Source organism: Anabrus simplex, chromosome 1 (assembly GCF_040414725.1).
Source record: "Anabrus simplex isolate iqAnaSimp1 chromosome 1, ASM4041472v1, whole genome shotgun sequence".
In the NCBI taxonomy this organism is placed as follows: Eukaryota; Metazoa; Arthropoda; class Insecta; order Orthoptera; family Tettigoniidae; genus Anabrus; species Anabrus simplex.
In genome coordinates, this window is record NC_090265.1 from 416,668,522 (window position 1) to 416,688,833 (window position 20,312).

General features: G+C 39.3%; 1 protein-coding gene across 2 annotated transcripts in view; it reads left to right on the top strand.

Annotated features, from left to right (window-relative positions):
* The window catches only part of cnk (connector enhancer of ksr), a 316,579-nt gene that overhangs the window by 259,865 nt on the left and 36,402 nt on the right, over positions 1 to 20,312 (top strand). For both annotated transcript variants that reach the window (XM_067135099.2, XM_067135098.2), the window contains exon 13: positions 12,140 to 12,326. In XM_067135099.2, the coding sequence (XP_066991200.2) occupies positions 12,140 to 12,326 (187 nt within the window). The remainder of the gene's footprint in view (positions 1 to 12,139; positions 12,327 to 20,312) is intronic.

A 20,312-nucleotide genomic window follows, 5' to 3' on the forward strand; every position in this document is an offset into this window, starting at 1 on the left:
ATGGGACATATAGAATTGTTTTGTATGTGATAGTTTCGCGTATTTAAGTGCATCATTTTAATGAGTTGAATGTTTTTAAGGGGGTTGTGTCGGTGACAGTTTCAGGTAGTTTATTTTCTCGTTAAGGCCAAAAATATAACAAACGTTATCTCCAAGTGTTCAGAGATACCTATAAATTTCCGTTCATTTTACCGTCTGATAAAGAAACTACCATATTCTTTCGCGTAATTAACGCTCTTGCATAATTTACGCATCCCAATATTTTTGGGTCCAAAGTGGACAAAAAACAAATGTTCACGTATTTGACGCTCCACAACCTCGAACATCCATCACGCAGCTCCGGATGCGTTTCGAAATAAAGATGTCAACTACTCAAGTAGCAAGCTTCCTATTGCGAAAGCGGGCATTCCAGATACAGGGCAACGTGCTGTTATTAGCCGGCACTAGTTTTACGAGTGTTTCGGGTATGTGACATTCTGTGATCACAAAATTGTCAGTCCACAGTATTCGAGTAATACTGCATCATACTAACTCGCGGTGATCAGTTACGCCGAAACATACGGGAAGAGGGCAGCGAGTATTCAATGCCCAAATGAAAAGTGCGCTACCGCGGTAACAGAAGTGCACGTCAAGCGGCCAACATGTCTCGCAAAGCATTTCGCGGACCAAAAAGCGGCAAGTTTCCGCAAGTAGAGAAGGATCTGCTTAAATATATGATTTTGTGACGCAACGTTGGATAAGCAATTTCTCACGAAATGCAGTATTTTAAAGAATGTGAAATAACCGCTGCACATGGAATCAGTGTCTCGGATTTGAAGGTTAGCCGAATCTTGATTAATTTTATGAAGAGAAATGGACTTCCTCTTCGGCGAAGATCATCATCATGCCAAAAAATGACGAATGATTTAAACCATTTTCATCGTTTTATGATTTAGAAGCGTAAAGTGAGGAATATTTGATCTCCCTTATAGGAACCGCAGATCAGACGCCAATCAGTTTCCATATGCCACCAAGTCGAACAATCGATAGGAAAGGATCATACAGTGTTATCGTACGCGCTACCGGAAGCAAAAAACAACGATGTACTGCAATGCTTGCTATAACAGCTGATCTCAGAAAGCTTACACCTTACATTGATCTAAAACGAAAAACAATGTCCAAAGCAAAATTTCCGCGAGTGATCCACGTTCGTATTCAAGAAGAAGAAGAAGGATGGATGGACACGTCACTCGTACAAGATTGGATACGAACGGTTTTGCCGGTATGCCATTGTTATGGCATTACATGAATTGTACTTTTATTAGTTCATGTTTTCACTCCAGGTCGTATTGTCAGCTTGTAATGGGAAGAATATTTTCCAGTCGGTACTTCAATCCCACGTGTCTAACTTACCTGATGTAGGCCTACCCTATTTGAATTTTCAGGAAAAATCTCACTCCGGAATTTTACGCCAAATGACGATAACCGCAAACGAGTTGAACCAGTTGTGTTTTTATATAATATTTGATGTATCTTTTAAATGTAAATGAATTGTAAATATCTTAATTGCGTGAATAATTTACGCATCCGAAGTTTTCGCCTGTATTTGTCGTCAAAAAGTGCGTTAATTACGCGAGAAAATACGATATTATGCATTTTGTTGCGTGTGTCGGTGTGACATAAATATTATCATTCGTTTAAGTGTCATAAATGATAATGATAAGGTACATTTTCTTGTAACCATTTTTATGTTTTGGTAGTTTAAGATTTGAAATTTAACGGTCAATTCGCATTGTAACTGTAGATATGTATGCCTTTTATCTTCACCTTTTTTCACCTAGACCGTGGTGGAATATATGTGATGAAATCCAGGAATAAAAAAATCTTCCTATTTTTGGTTTCTAAAAGTTGGCAGGTATGTATTACGTACCCATAACAACTTACGGAGCAGAAACTTGGACAATGACAAAGAAGGATGAGAGTCGAATACAGGCAGCCGAAATGAAGTTCTTGAGGAGTATGATACAGAAGAGAAGAGACAAAATAAGGAATGAGAAAATCCGGGAAGAAATTGGAGTGGAAAAATTGAATGATAGAATAGAGAAGAGCCGACTAAGATCGTTTGGGCACATAAAGCGAATGAGCAATGAAAGAATGCCAAAAAAAGTGATGGAAATACAAATCCAAGGAAGGAGAGGCCGTGGACGAGCACGATTGAGATGGAAGGATACCATCCAACACAGTATTATAGAAAGAAACGTGGACTGGGACACAGTGTTGGAGGAGGAGTGGTGGAAAGACCGAAGAAAGTGGAGAGGAACCATATTTGCCCCTACCCGGCTACAGCTGGATAAAGGGAAATGATGATGATGATGATGATGATGATGACCTTCCTGTTTGAAGGCAGCAAACTGACTCTCATTCATAATAGCTAGAGTTCCCTTACAAGCTTTTAGCAAGTGAAAATCTTCTCGTTTTTCACCACGCAACATACATATCGTATTGTCCTTTTTCCACTGACCACCCTTTATTCGTGTACATACCGAATAACCACCATATCAGACCTCTTCTTGCCGTTAACATTCCTTATCTGCATTTTAATCTCTTGGCTGATTCTATTAAACATCCGGAGGGATGCTCTACTCCTGCATTCAGCCTCCACCTCTTGCTTTTGAATATCTTTCACTGTTCTTACAATATTCTTCCAATATGTTCCTTTATTCTTTATGCAATCTCTCTCCCAGTAATGTCCCAAACCCAGCTTCTCTAAATTACTTTTCACCTTATCTATCATCCGACTCATTGGCTGAATGGTCAGCGTACTGGCCTTCCGTTCAAAGGGTCCTGGGTTCGATTTCTGGCCAGGTCGGGGATTTTAACCTTCATTGGTTAATTCCAGTGGCCCAGGGGCTGGGTGTTTGTGCTGTCCCCAACATCCCTGCAACTCACACCACACACAACACTATCCTCCACCACAATAACATGCAGTTAGTTGCACATGAAAGATTCCGCCCACCCTCATCAGAGGGTCAGCCTTACAAGAGCTGCTGCACCCGGCTAGAAATAGCCACACAAAAAAACTTATCTATCCAATATTCTCCATATCTACTTTTAATCTGATGCTGGTATGCTATCTGCGGGAGTTGACCTCCCTCCCCTCTTTTCAATTTTAACCAGTAACTTTTCACTCTTTTTAAGATAACTACCTTTATGCATTCATTGCACATTAATCTTGCTCCTGCACTGGCCGCACAGTATGGGAGACCCATTACAATTTTACTAAATTTACTAACTACCTGCTTCAATTCTTCACTTTCACTCTCTAGTCCCCATACCTCGACCCCATATAAGACTGTACTTTTAACTACCATTCGAAAAACCATTCTCTGGATCTTGTACTTATTGTTGGGAACTTATGTTCTAATATCCTTGTTACCGAGAGTGCAGCTGATCCTTTCACTTAGATTGTTTAATTTGGTCCGACCATCTCCCATTCCTACTTATAAGTATACCCAGATACTCTAAGGTGTCCAATGCCTCAATTATCTAATCTTTTATTGTCCATTTCCTCTTAGTCTTTCTTCTCCTATCTTTTGTACACACCATCACCTTTGTCTAACTACTTTTGATTTTTAACGACCAATTACTGACATATTCCACCACCTCATTAACACTTTTCTTGTAGGCCTCTGGCTGTCAACGCCAACAAGAGGATATCATCCGCAAAGATCAGGCCCGGAATCTCTTTCTCCCCTAACACAGGACAAGCCCTTTTTTTCCCCACCATGTCCTTTTAATATATCGTTAATGAATAACAAAAATAATATGGGAGATAGTTTGCAAACTTGTTTCAACCTTATTTTTGACTCATTGCATTTACTTGCTAACCCTTCTTCAATTCTAACACTACGATACACCTGCTCATATATTGCCTCAAGCGCTTTTCTCATCTTTTTGGAAACCCCTGTCCGGCCTAATCTCTCGAACAATGCCCCCTGCTCACTGTGTGAAGGCCTTTTCAAAGTCTACTGCAGCCATGTACACTTCACCTCTTTCTGATTTAAGATATTTATCTATTATAGTACTTACCATCATGATATTATCCATAGTCCTTCTTCCTTTCCTGAATCCGCCCTGGACCGGGCGAGTTGGCCATGTGGTTAAGGACTTGCATCTGGGATATAGTGGGTTCGAATCCGACTGTTGGCAGCCCTGAAGATGGTTTTCTGTGATTTCCCATTTTCACATCAGGCAAATGTTGGGGCTGTACCTTAATTAAGGCCACGGCTGCTTCCTTCCAACTCCTAGGCCTTTCCTATCCCATCGTCGCCATAAGACCTATCTGTGTTGGTGTGACGTAAAGCCATTAGCAAAAATCCACCCTGGTACATCGAGAGTATGGAAAACTCCTCCGCCCAATTTCTCGAACTCCTTATATACCTTACTCAGTGAGTCTAATAATGTTATACCCCTATAATTACTTGGATTATTCCCGTCCCCTTTCTTTTTATAAATAGGGTATATTATTCCTTTTCTCCATCATGCAGGAATTTAGCACATTCAAAGATCTTATACATAGCTTCACCAAACTCTCCAAAACGTTTTTATTTTTTACTGCCTCTTTCCAAACCACTGATGTTATGCCATTTAATCCCCCTGCAGACCCAACTTTCAATTTTCCCAGCACTACTAATACCTCATCTTCCGTTATCTTTTCATCCAAGACCGCACTACCCAGCTCTGTCTCCCATCCCATCTCTCTCGTCAACCCCTCCCTGTTTCATATGTCTCTCCCCCTAATAATCTCTGGAAATATTGGACCCATCTTTCGTAATTAATATTGCCGTCTCCCTGCCTCCTCTCCCCTCTATATATTCTGTTTATTTTCTCCCACACCTTATCACTTTGCTTATTTTTACAACCCCTATTTATTGCCTCCACCTTTTCATTTCACCATAACATCTCCCTCTCTACTAACATGTCCTTATACATCTTTCGTAGCCTACAAAACTCCTCCCTCTTCTGCATCCCCCCGTTCTTCCTACACACCCTCAACACATCGTGGACCGGTCCCGAGAAAACTCGTGTTTGCCTAGCCGAGCGTTGCGGACCGGTCCCGAGTTATCTCGTGTTAGCAGCAGACCCAGCAGACTGAACTTTAGTGCTATCTTTTGAGATATACGGGAACTATTTGGAGGTCAAGGGTGATAGAACTCTGTTACGTATGGTTCTACACAATCGATAATCGCATTTGTTTTCGAGTATTCTTCATATCGTAGATTTTCTTTGCATTTCTTGACAACGTGTTTACAAAGTTCGAAGAGCCATGCAAGATGGCAGCGCCTAGCGATCGTACGTGTTTACACAAAGATGAAATTATTCGCGAATTATGTGCTGATACAGGCTCCGAATATTAAGTGATGCTGAGTATTTAGAGTTCGACGATGAAATATCCTCTAACGGAAATGTTTCAAGTGATGACGAGGCAAGGTGCGGAACGCACGTAGCGCAGAACGAGTCGTATATTTGTGTTACGGGTGTAAATATTCTAAATATTGTAAATAATGCAGTGTTTTCTGACGACTGGGTTATGGACAACAATGAACCTAGGTTAGAGGATTTTGAAGGTGCTCCTGGTATAAAGGTATGGCCTAATGAATCTGGAAACATAGGACAAGTAGCAGGACTTATGTTTGGTGAGGAATTTTTTCAGTATGTAGCTGAAAAGCCAAACTTACACTATGAGCAGAAATCACATTCTCATAACTTATCCCCTAAAACACTAAAGTGGACTAATGTCACTAGCAGGGAAATTAAAAAATTAATCCTCTGTGTATATTGATACGGCAGGTGAAGAAATCATGTCTGAAAGATTACTGGCCAGCCGATCCCCTAATAAAAAGACCAATATTTCCGAAAACTATGAGCCGAAATAGATTTCAAGAAATACCCTGCATTTCAACAACTATTCAGGAAGGCCAATAGAAAAATACACAATAGTCCTTCAAAAGCTATTGAAGTTCTGACAGTTTATTTGTATGCATGCACTCCAGCTTAGAGGTAGTTAGAAAGTGGCCGGGAACAGGGCTGTGCATGGGGCGAACGGCACCCGGTCCGCAATGTGTTAAAGCCCTTATCATCTCTCTTCTCATCTCCCTACATTCCTTATTGTAGCATCCCTTTCCTCCTTGCTTTTTTTTTCTCTGCCTCTTATCACACTTGTTACACTCTTGGTTAGTTTTTATAATAATTCTAAGGCCATATCCATATTACCCCCCCCCCCCCCCTCCTCAGTGCTACTTCAATCCCACTCCTATTGATTTGGAAGTTCTCATCTAAATAATTACTTAATTTCTCTTTTGTCTCATCCGACCATTTATATTTAACTTGACTCATGCCCCTCTCTCTACCCTCCCTATCCATACTCCTCTTCTCCTCTTCCTTTATTTTCCTCAAAGTAAGATATACTTGTGCGTGGGATGATTCTGCCCAATCTACTACTTCTATCTTATTTATTCTTCTAGCATGTCTCCCGAACTAATAACCAAGTCAATTACACTCCTTCCTAGTGTCGATATGTACATAATCTTCCCTTTTTTATCCCCTCTCCGCCATCCATTCATAATATTCAAATTTCCTGCCGCACAGAAACCCAACAGAGTTTACTACCATAACAATTCCTCTCTTCATCCTTACTCCATCTCTCTCCTCTCATTACTTTCATTCCATCCTTATTATATAATGGGCTTAAAGTACCTATCCTTGCATTCCAGTCACCCATTAAAATCATCCTATCTTGTTCATATTTTTCTTTAATCATACTTATATCTTATATTAATTCCTCAAAAAAGTTCAGATTTGCATATGTCGATCCTACCGGATGATCATACAGAAAAGCCAGACATACATTTTTAACCTTACCCCCTCCCATTTTAAATCTAATCCACACATCATCCATCTCATTTGAAATTTCTTCTATGAACTTGTTTAACTCTTCCTTAACTATTCCTGCTGGATTTCTTCCTGTCATCCCCTTTTTTCTCTTAGCTATATTCCTTACTACAAACCCCTTCCATACCCCTTCTCCCTACTGCTAGCCACATCTCCAAAAAAGCAACAATATCAAAACCATCTATCAACTCCGCCACTTCCTCATTGTCCAACTTACTAGACACCCCTTCTACATTTACAAAACCCACTTTCCAGAATAGTTATCTCTTACTCTCTTCTTCCTCTCTACTTCCTCTTCTATTCTTACTGCCCTGTAATGTATTTGTGTTCTTACTTCTAGTTACTCTCACTTCCTCAATTTCACCTGCATTCACCACCTTTTTTTATCATTTCCACACTCTCTTTACCCCCTTTCTCCTCTAGCCCCCCATTTTTCTTCCTTCATAGGTCTTTTATTTTTATTTTAAGCTTCTTCTCGTACCCATTGATTCATGTCTTCTTTCTTCTCCCTCCTCACCTCCTCTTGTCTGCATAGTCCCCTGGCTGCCCTCCAATCTTGCGATCCCTGGCTCCACGTGCCCCATATTCAGTAGTTCTCCACTTCCCGATCTTGTTGTGCGGTGAGCTTCACTCACTTTCGTAATATCACTCTCCTCTATATCATCGCTGCTTCTCCTTTTGACCTTCCTCACTTCCCCCTCTGCCGTCTGGGTCGCCTTCTGCTGATGTTGATGTTCTTCAACCATTACCTTTAACCGACCCACCATCCATGTACGTGACCATCTTCCATCCCCAACAACCAGCTGCTGCCCTCTAATATATGCTTTAAGGCCTTGTTTTCTTGCCTCCCTTAAATGCCTGCTCAGGATTCTGTTCTCCTTAATAGCTTCATTGTTCCTCTCCCTTCTTATACACACTTTCTCTCCTTTTAAATTACTTGCATTCCTTATCACATTGTCTGCCATCAATGTAGATAATAATTTCACTCTAATGGGCCTCCTTCCCTTAACTTTCCTGACCCGACGCATGTTGTCTATATCAACGTCCATTCTATTCTGCACCACTTCCACCAATTTGTACACTAGTTACACTTTACTCTCTTTTTCCTCTTCTTGTACACCATAAGTGAAAATATTCTCCTCATAATTTCTTGATTACCCCTCACTAATAATCACTTTGCCTCCCTCAGATGTTGTTCTAAACTTCTTACCTTCTGCTTCAGTATTTACAGCTCATCTTTATTCCACCCTTCCTCCTCTATTTTCCTCACATCTTCCTTAATACTCAGCTTTAGATCCTTAAACTCCTTAGACAGCTCTCTAAACATTTCCCTTATTTGCTCCATCTGGCATGCCTCTTTTATCATCCCTTCTATCACTTCAAATTCCTCCCATCCAATGAACCCCACTGGACCAGGATTAACTTCAACTCCCCCTATTATCAACACCACAACCACCACTGCCGCCACCAGTAGAGCTGCCAACATCCCCATTTTCTCACCATTTATCTTCACTCTTCTCTCCTTTCTATTTTCCATTCCACAGTGCCAGCTCCCTATCATTATCCTGTATTGTGCCAACATGTTGCCCATTACTCCACACTCAACTCAGCACATCCGCACTGCTTGCTTACTCAAACACAACTAGTGCTGAAATGGTATGATGATGTGATTTTTATGAAACAAAACACAAATATGATTGTATAGAACAGGTTTCTGCACGGACTGTACCGGTCCTCCCTATGTCTTGTCCCACTCAACTCACAAGGTCAATGCATGTGCAACCGTCATGCTGGCAGGTCTTGTTTTGGATTTTTGATGTCAGTTGGTGAATGTTACGATATCATACCGATGGTGTAACTATTTTACATAGTGATGTGTTTAAGTTTTAGTTTTATTCTTATAAAGTAGAATTCATTATAGCAAGAATTCATAGCGGCGAAAAATTTACTTGCTATAACGGAATATCGTTGTATCCAATTTTTCGTAAAAGTCTGGAAAAACCCCACACTTGTTAAGATCGATATGAAATGGCATTTTATTCAAAACTTGCATTTTCGCAGATGATTTTCACACTGTAGCTTGCTCATTTGTTATTTTTCGAAATCCGATACTACGTGAAAGTGTGTGTTTAATTTTATTCTGAAAAAAATTATAGTATTACTCTAGAGGCCTCTGTGGGAAACGTTCCAGTTTTCTTCTTCAGACAGCGTCACCTAATCTAACCGTATATGTATAATGAAAACGTATTTCAAGCGCACGTAGAGAAATGACAACCTCCTCACTACAAATTTACATGAGAACGGCCTTTCCAAAATTTAACGAGACGCAAGCTATAATGATGATATTCATGAATTTATATTTTTAGTTCAAAGTCCATTAGCACCAAACATCATGCCTACAATATTCTAATCTCGTAAAACTGATCATCAGTAGCATTACACTGACTGTTGTTAATTAAGATGTGCTCTCTTTCTTTGGTCCCCTCATCTCTGCTAGATGGCATACAACTGCAAACTTCAGTATATACATTTGGGATAGCTTGGGTTTGCACTGGGCTTTACTGTATATTATTTAATTAGTATTCAGTGGTATAGCAGTATTAAGGGGAGCAAAACTGGAAATTTTAAATTTTTTCCATTAATATAACTAATACATAGGAAAATTAAATGCTCAGGTAAGAAGCTAGCAGTAGCAAAATATATATAAATCTAGGAAACAGATGGAGAACAGCGACTTACCATGTAAGACTGCGTGGATAGAGTACACGTAAAAGATTATCATTTTATCCTCCACTGATGAAGGCTGCAGCCAAAAATTTTGGACCTATGTTTTTCTTTCATGTGCACTCTAAATACATAGGAAAACTGTTGGTACAAATAGGTGGGAACAGTGGCAGGAGGGTACTTGAATTGAGGAGATAAAGGCCAATTTCTAAATGGCATTAATAAGGGAGACAGAGAGTGTCTGTGGTAGAACATCAATGAGTGTAAAAGAAAAGGAGAAACCGTGGTGGAATGAGATGGTGAGAGAAGCAGTGAAAGAAAAGAAGAAAGCATGGCAAGAATGGAATGGAGTTAAAAAAAGAAGAAAGCTAAAGGAAGTATCTTGATAATGAAAGGAAATATAAGAAATTGGTAAGAAAAAAGTTGGGAAGATGGAAACAGATGTAGCTGGCAGTAAAAGAATGCTGTATAGGATTAAACAAAGTAATAAGAAAGAAAGAGTTTGAATAAGGTGGAAAGTTGATAAAACGTCCAGAAGAAATAAAAAGAAGATGGAAGGAGTATTTTGATAAACTGCTGAATGTGAGAAATTGTGCAGAGGAGATAGTAGTGATATGGTCCAATAACTCAGCAGTAGAAGATGATATAACAGTCCGTAAAATGAAAATGGGGAAGGCACCAGGGTTGGATGAAATTAACATGTACATAATAAAGGCTGCTGTTCCTGTTGGACTACAATGGATGTACAGATTGTACAGATTGTTAAAGTACCTGGAGACTGGAGAAAGGAATAATAATACCAGTCTTAAAGAATGGTGACAAAAAAATGTGTGATAATTATAGAGGAATCACACTTTTATCACAGGTGGCAAAAATACTGGAAAGAATATTAGAGAGGAGAATGAGAAGAAAGGTAGAAGACGAAGAGTATGGCTTTAGAAATGGAAGATCTTCAGCATGAGGCAATTGTTGGAGAAAAAAATTGGGAATATGGAAAGCATCTGATCATGACATTCATAGATCCACCAAAGGCGTACACTAGTGTTTCCAGGGAAAAGGTTTGAGAAACCATGATCAAAAAGAGACTGGGTACACAAACTGTAGAATTGGTGCAAGCAATTTACAACTGCATCAGCAGTGTACAGACTCCTGTTGGAAAGATGGAATTGTTCAGAAATGAAACTGGACTAAGATAGGGGAGTGCGATGTCACTTCTTTTGTTTCTAATGGTTATGGATGAAATTGTAAAGGAGACACAGGAAGCTATTGGGAATGGAGAGATGAAGTTATTGCTATTTGCAGATGATACTGTGATCTGGGAAACAAACTGCGAAGAAGTACAAGAAAAACTTGATACATTAAACGAGAAAATTGAAAAGTATGGTATGAAAATCAGCGCAGAGAAAAAAAAGACCATGGTGATAACAAGAAGAGATAGACAGGAGAAAGGCAGTGTAAAAATTGGTGATTAAAGCCTTGAAATTGTTGACAGTTTCTAATACCTAGGACAGTTTTAAATACTAGGGAGTGAATTAATGCAGAATACAAGGCAGGACATGGAGATTAGCAAGAGGGTGCAACATGGCAGTGCATTCTACCAGAATGTAAGAAACCTTGTATGGAATAAGGAAGTGCTATGGAGGTGTAAAGAGGTAGTGTATTTAATGTAATATGTACCCATATTGAATTTCGTGGCTGAGATGTAAACAGTGACAAGTAGGGAGGAGAGTAGAATTCAAGCCAGCAAAATGAAATACCTAAGAAGTATGATAGGAAAGACAAGGAAAGACAGATTAAGAAACGATCATATGAGAAATGAGGTCAGAATGGAAAACCTAAATGGGAGACTTGATAGGAGTAAACTAAGATGGTTCAGACATGTAAAGAGGATGGTGGAGAAAAGAATACCAAAACAGATGATTGAGGTGAAGTTTGAGACTGAGAGGGAGACCTAGAACAAGGTGGATCAATTCAATAAAGAGCAGTGCAAGAAGAAGAAACCTGGATAGGGGCAAAATGATTGAGGAAGATTGGTGGAAGGAGAAAGGAAGGTGTAGACGTGTCATAAATTGCCTGACCCGGCAGGAGCTGGATAAGGGGAAATGAGGATGGATGATGATAATAGAACTGCCCAAACTAATGCATGTAGGATCCTTATACGAAGGGGATTTATTGCTACACAGCAATTTCTTCCTCTGCACAAAAACGATGTTAGCTTGAGCAATACGGCTCTTTATCTCTGCCATGCTCTTTCCATTCTCAGTTATTTTCTGGCCAAGATAGGTCATCCTTTGGACTTGTTTGATCTTGTCATTGTGGATCATTAAGTGGAGTTGTTTTGGTGATGGCAATGTAGCCTTGCATTTTGTCTTCAAGGTGTTTTATCTTCATTCTGTACCTTTCCACAGTGGATGCAATTCTAGAATTCATTGATTGTAATGACGATGCATTAATTCCATAAACAATAATGTATTTATTGTTTCAGCACACAATCCTGTGGAATCACGGACATCCTCTGATAGCGCTGGCAGTTCTAGCAACACGCGTGTAAACCGTTCTAGAGGTTCTACAAATCCTCCTGTAACACGTCGAGGCAGTTTCAATGGTACAAGAATTCGTCGAACTAACAATGGTAATGATTCAGCTCATGATATGCGCAATCGTGAATACAGGTAAGCAAGCCAGTGTCTTGTTTTAAAAATATTTTTATTTTAGAATACCTTTACTATACATCTTTCCAAAAATGATAAATTGGTTATTTGACATGTCATACTGGATTTATACTCCTTGGGTTGGCTTACTCAGTAAGTGAATACAGTGAAATCTCCATACAATGATTAGTGATACAAGGATAATCCCTTCTGTAATAATAAAATATTCTGGTCCCAGCATTAATTCCATTAATCCAATGTACAGTACCTCTCAATTTAATAGTACTCTCATTAACGATAAATCATTCCATCACTATCAAAGGATAGAGAAGGGTCCACTTATTCAGTACCGCAAATATGTATATTGTCTTATAAAACTAAGACTAGTTTTGACCCCATATATATTGAGTCATCTGCAGCCATGCTACAGTTGGAAGGCATATGTACACATATAACCAATAATAAAATAAACACTTTGGTATGCCACAATTTACAGTCTTAATTTAAAACATTCATGAAGTCCGAACAACACATCCAAACTTGAAACTAAATGACACATCGAAACAGTTGAGGTTGATGGCGAACTATGTCATCACTCCTCCTCCTCCTCATCATCATCATCATCATCATCATCATCATCATTTCTTCGCTCCAACAAGCCGGGTGCGGTTGTGTACGAGCCTCCTCCACTTTGTTCTATCCGTCCACAGATGCTGCTCATATATGCGACACCAGTTCACATCTCTAATTTCAAGGTCCTTCATTTTCTGTTTTTCCTAAACATCACGAGGTCTTCCTCTTGGTCTCTTCCCAGGAATATTGTGGTCAAAGTATGTTTGAGGAGTCCTGTGAGGGTTCATTCTTTTCATGTGACCATACCATTGTAATTTCTTCACTTCTTGAGTCTCCAGCAAGCTTCTTTCCAATCCAAGCTGTTGTTGGATATCCACATTCCTTACTTTATCCATTTTTGTTTTTTGTAGACAAGAACGGAGAAACTTCATTTCTGTTGCCTGAAGATGACTCTTTGTTGGTCCAGTAAGTATTGCTGCTTCCAGGCCATACGTCAGTATAGGTACTAGATATATTTTGTTCAAGCTGATCTTGGAAACTAACGGAAATGTTTCATCCCAAAGTATTTGACGTACAGTATGATAGAATTTGGAAGCTTTCTGTATTCTGTTACTAATCTCTCGATGTATGGTATTGTCTGATGACAGAACACTACCTAAATACTGGAAGTTGTCTACAATATCCATCTCATCATCTCCAATTCTTAGTTGGAGAGTTTTTACTCATCACCTAGCCAACTGTCTTCGTTTTGCTGATGTTGAGACCTAAGGTTGTAAAAGCTTCATGCCAGAGATGTAGTTTAGTTTGTACTTCTGCTCATGTCTCACCCCATACCATTACATCATCAGCAAAAACCAGGGCAGTACTTGTTGGATCGTTTCTCTTAACTGCTTTTAAAACTTCATCCATTATGATTATGAAGAGAAGTGGTGAAAGACAACTTCCTTGCTGGACTCCACTCTTTGTTTCAAACCAACCTGACCTTCCATCCTGGACCTGGACATAACACTTGGTTTCATCATATAATCGTTGTACTCGTGCTATGATGTCATCGGGCACTTTCTTATGTCTCAAACATTCCCATATATGCCTGCATGGTACATGGTCGTATGCTTTCTCGATGTCCAGAAAAACAGTTATAAGTGTTTTACCTTTCTCCCAGTACTTCTCATAGAGCATTCTGGCGGTAAAAATGAGGTCCATAGTTAATCTATGAGGTGTAAATCAATGTTGTTCCTCCTCAAGTGTAGGTTCAACATATTTTCTAATCCTGCTCTCAAGGATGGATTTGTAGATTTTGAGGCCATGTGACAGCAGAGTTATACCTCTGTAGTTGGTACATTTCTTTCTATCACCTTTTATCAACAAAACCGGGCGAGTTGGCCGTGCGCGTAGAGGTGCGCGGCTGTGTGCTTGCATCCGGGAGATAGGGGGTTTGAATCCCACTGTCGGCAGCCCTGAAGATGGTTTTCCGTGGTTTCCCATTTTCACACCAGGCAAATGCTGGGGCTGTACCTTAATTAAGGCCATTGCCGCTTTCTTCCAACTCCTAGGCCATTCCTATCCCATCGTCGCCATAAGACCTATCTGTGTCGGTGCACGTAAAGCCCCTAGCAAAAAAAAAAAGTTTCAACAATGGGATGATGACTCCTTGCTTTCAATCATTGGGTATTACATTCTCTTTCCAGATTCTATTTAGTACCCTGTACATCCACTGTTGTCCTACCTCTCCTAGTGCTTTGATCAACACTTAATTCATCTGATTTAGTTGATGTGTTGTTTTTCAGCTTAGATATTGCTGTCTCTACTTCCAACCATGTCAGGCTAGTGGTATTTGTGCTGCCAAAATCATAAGGTTCGTCGTCTAATGGGGTGATATTTTCATAACAGTTCAGCGAAGTCTCAAAGTGCCTTTGGAACTCCTGTAATATTTTGGTCTTATCCCTTGTCACCTCACCATTAGGAAGTTCTACAGATTGGATAGATTCATTTTGAGTTCTTCTATTCTTAGCAATACTGTATAACAGTTTTTTTTATTTCCATCCTGCATATTTTGGTAGACAGATCTTCCTTGCATTTCTGCTTTTCAGCTACAACCAACTGTTAGACCTGTAATTTTTTCTTTCTGTAAAGTGATAGCTTCTCCTCTATTTCATGTTGATCTCCCCACGTTCTTGCTTGATATAAGGATCCTCTTGCACGGTTTCTGTCATTGATAGCCTTTTTAATATCATCATTCCACCAGGCAGTTTCTTTAGGTTTTCTTATTTGACTCTGTCGTCCACATACTTTTTCTGCTGTACCAACCACAACCTTCTTTAGAGTATCCCATTCTTCATCTACCAGTTTCAGTTCTTCTCTTGGCAACAACCTGCGGACACCTTCCCTGAATTCTTCCTTTACACTTGGCTCCGTTAGTTGCCAAGATTTTATTTTTGGGACTCTTTTGTTACAGATTTTGGGAGATCTTTCCTCTGCAATAACTGCAACCAGCAGTCTGTAGTCTCCACCAAGGTCTTCACTTGGAATGACGTTAACATCATTGACATTTTTCCATACATTTTGATCTATCAGATTATAATCTATCACTGTACCTATTTTATCATCCCAGTTATATCTTGTGATTTTATGTGAGTCCCTTTTCTTGAACCAAGTGTTACTCACTATCATTCTCATGCATAGATCTAGCATACATTCTTCCTCTTCATTTCTGTTTCCCATTCCATGAGGGCCCAGTATGGATTCATATCCTGTTCTTTGTGAGCCAACTTGTGAATTAAAATCACCCATTACAATTAGATTGTCATACTCAGTGTGTTCTTCCCAGTTATTAAGGAAGTTGGCCTTTTCCTCTTTTGAGCATCCTACCTGTGGAGCATAGACTTGGATCACATTGTACTTTTTGCCTCCTAAGTTCACAGATAACATAATTATCCTTTCACTAACAAACTCAACTTCACTACAAGCATCTATGTCTTCATGTTTTAAAAATCCTACTCCATTCTTAGACTCTACTTCATTTCCAGACCAGTAGAGACTATAGTCCAATCTGATATTCATTTTCTCAGTTTTCTTCCACTTTGTTTCACTCAGGCCCATGATCAGAAGTTTCCTTCTTTCCATGAGATCGACCAGCTCTTCAGTTTTGTTTGTCAATGTCAGGATATTTAATGTTCCCACTCTGATACTTTGTCTTCGTTTGGTTTGGGTAGCTGGTGTAACATCGGGCTGTAAACCATCATTCGCACCAAACTGATGTCGTCGTCGTTGTGAATTCCTACATCCGAGGCTCGTATTATTCTTGAAATCAACTTCTTCAGTAATCCCTCTGTTGACCTGCTGAGCCTAACACAGATGAAGATTTTCTTTCAGGGTTTTCTCCCTTACCCTTTGGTGTCTAGTCACCTCAACCTACAAGGCAGCAGGTTGTACTCGTGTAAATCCCTGAATACAGGGCTGCCTCTTCCGCCATCTCCACCGTGGCCGAAGTCCACCTTCTCCGCTGTAGAAGTCGTTGAGGTCTTCACTTGTAACCCTGAGCTGGGACCCTTACCAGACGTTCCACACCGGGTCAGTGTGCTCTGGGACTCACATAGGCAGGGGCGCCACTCCCTGGGTAGAGCTGCCTCCGAAGAGGGCTCCTACCTGCTACCTGCTCATCGCTCCAACAGCAGTCAAATGTTCTTGAGTTGATCTGGGAGTTGGCATTTCTATCCTATAGATAAGGAACTTGATTTATAATTTATGTTTGTTCGATGTAATATGGGTAACTAATGGCTTAATGTAGCTTGAAGGGGAACATTTGTAAGTTTGAATAGGTATTCTTTTCGCCAGATGTAGTGATCTATCGTTTAATTTGCTTTGAATTGAATGTCTGAAAAGAAAATAATTTGAAGTAAGTTATTGAGAAAAGAAGGGAAGCTAGTAGATCGAGATAAATATATATAGCTACTGTATATGAGACTCAACCCTGTGTTCTTCGTAAGTTGCGTGCATCTGATATGGACACCAACACCAGATTAAGAGGGAGCAGGAGTATGGTTTATGATGGCAGCGGTTGGAGGAGGGATGCATGAGGAGGAGCGGGTAGGTAGGTTTGAACTGATGGGTGGACTTGACGTGTCTTTTTTCTGTTTATATTTTGTATATATAGGAATTATTATATCAAATAGAATACTAGATTTTTCATTAATTCATGAATATTATGGTTAGGGTTAAAGTACTGTTCTAAATGAATGTAACAGTTCTCCAAAATGTTGAGCATGGTGCCCTTCTTACCCACTTTCAACAGGCTTAGATCTTGGTCAATGGATGTAAAATTATGTTTTAAGTCTGTCAAGTGTTGAGCCATGGCGGAGAAACAATTGTATCTAGAAGCATTGACACGTTCCATGTATCTTATTGAAAAATTATGTCCTGTTTGTTATATATATGTACTTTCACAGCTATTGCACTGCAGTTTGTAGACACCTGATTGAGAAAAATTATTTTGATTGATAGTATGTGTATTAAAGAAATTGGAAAAATTGTTATTATTTGTTTTAAAAGCTATTTGGTTATGTTTCTTGAAAATATTAGTAATCTAGTACTTAGTAATTATTGAACGTTAAGGAGGAATATATTTTATCTACTGATTCTCTGTTTAAAATAGAAATTTGACATCTTTTAGTTGTGTTGATGATTTTATTGATGAATTGTGCGTTATACCCGTTTGATTTAGGTATTGTTCGTATAACATTTAGTTCATTTTGAAGGTCTCTTTTGGATAAGGGGATGGTGAATGATCTATTTGCCATACTGTAGTATGCTGCTTTTTTATGAAAATGGGAATGGAGAGAATCATTTTGGATTGTACTAACAATTTGAGTTGGTTTTCTAAAGATACGATAAGATAGTCGGTTGGGATGTCTAGTAATACGTAAATCTAAATAATTTAGATTCTGTTGGGATTCAGATTCCAGTGTAAAATTTATATGTGGATCAAGGGCGTTTAAACTGGATATGGTATTGGCCGCATTTCCAAGGTCTTGATTTAAAATCTACATCATCTACATAGCAAGCCCAGTAGCAGATATTATTGAATATGGGTTTCTTTGAAATCTTTGTGTATTCTAAATTATTTAATGCCATCACGTGTATCTGTCCCTCCTGCAACTGCAACCTGTGGGCCAGTGCAGCCACAGTTGCTATTATAATTTTTACCAATACAAAAGAAAAGGGGTGATATACAGAAAAAGACGCTGGACAATCCACTTACACAGTTGTTTATCGTATATTACCAACCTTTTTCTATGGTGGAAGATGAAGATGTTTGAACCATTTATACTGGATTTACCGAGCAAGTTGGCTATGTGATTTGAGTTACGTATTCGTATTTGAGTTGTATTCGGGAGATGGTGGATTCGAACCCCACTGTCGGCAGCCCTGAAGATGGTTTTCCGTGGTTTCTCTTTTTCTCACCAAACAAATACCGGGGCTGTTTCTTAGTTAAGGCCAAGGTCACTTCATTCTTAGTCCTGACTTGTCCTATCCCATCATCACCATAAGACCAGTCTGCGTCAGTGCAAAGTAAAAAACAAACAACAAAACTTACTTGTACTTCAACATATTCTATAATGTCGGGTCTCCACTACATGTTTAATTAACTACAGATCCTTGAATATCTAGGAATACACAGTGCTACACAGCAATCACAATGCATTTTATAAATGGATGTTTCGAAGGATTAGTTCTAGGACTGTAAACATTTTATAGGAATAGTTAAGAATTTGGAGGGACAGTGAGAGAAAAGAAAGAGAGATGGAGAGATAAAGCACTGCTATTTGCATACTTTCTAAGGTCAATCTAACTCAAGCTAGTGAAGGAAACGGTTGTGTTGAATGGAGTGTGAAAAACAATGCCTGGTGTAGAGCAGTACCATGCAGTGATAGGAAGGTGGTTAGGGAGAATGAAATGGGAAAAAACTGAGAAGAGAGAGCACAAGAGTAACTTATGGAAGATATTCATTGGGTTGATTATGTAAATGGGATTGTAAATAAAAGGTACAGATCTCTGCACATGGTTATGAAGGTGTTGAGGGGTTGTAGTAAAGATTTGAAGGAGAGGGCATTTAAGTCTCTGGTAAGATCCCAATCAGAGTTTGGTTCCAGTGTATGGGATCCTCACCAGGATTCCCGTAAGGAACTTTCACCCCATCAATGCAGTAATTATAACTGAGAGGACTTTTCCTATTTGTGAAACTCACAACCTGACTTGTAACCCTGTTTATCATCATACCATTGCCTACTGTCCATCCCACAACATTATCGAGGTCATTTTTCAGTTGCTCACAATCTTGTAACTTATTTATTAGTCTGTACAGAATAAAATCATCTGCAAAAAGCCTTATCTCTGCTTTAACTTCTTTACACATATCATCGATATATATAAGAAAACATAAAGGTCCACTAATACTGCCTTGAGGAATTCCACTTTTAATTATTACAGGGTCAGATAAAGCTTTGCCTACTCTAAATTTTCTAAAAATATAGCAACCCATTCAGTCACTCTTTTGTCTACTCCAATTGCACTCATTTTTGCCAGTAGTCTCCTGTGATCCACCCTATCAAATGCTTTAGACAGGTCAATCGCGATACAGTCCATTTGACCTCCTGAATCCAAGATATCTGCTATATCTTGCTGGAATCCTACAAGTTGAGCTTCAGTGGAATAACCCTTCCTAAACCCAAACTGCCTTCTGTCGAACCAGTTATTAATTTTGCAAACATGTCTAATATAATCAGAAAGAATGCCTTCCCAAAGCTTATATGCAATGCATGTCAAACTTACTGGCCTGTAATTTTCATCTTTATGTCTATCACCCTTTCCTTTATACACAGGGGCTACTATAGCAACTGTCTATTCATTTGGTATAGCTCCTTCATGCAAACAATAATCAGATAAGTACTTCAGATACGGTACTATATCCCAACCCATTGTCTTTAGTATATCCCCAGAAATCTTATCAATTCCAGCCGCTTTTCTAGTTTTCAGTTTTTCTATCTTGTTATCGTATGTAAATTTTAATACTTCTTTAGCATTAATCACCTCCTCTATCTGGACATTATCCTTGTAACCTACAATCTTTACATACTGTTGCCAGAAAACTTCTGCCTTTTGAAGATTCTCACATACACACTCCCCTTGTTCATTAACTCCTTTTGTGGCAGGTTTTGGCAGACCTCCTGTGCCAGAAAAGTGAGGTTTTATTGGAGGAAATTATTTATTTTTAGGAAGCAAGGAATGAGTAACAATTATTAAGGGAACACATTCATATATTATTCAAAGTTAATTAAATCTTACTTTCGCCGGGCTGAGTGGCTCAGACGGTTAAGGCGCTGGCCTTCTAACCCCAACTTGGCAGGTTCGATCCTGGCTCAGCCCGGTGGTATTTGA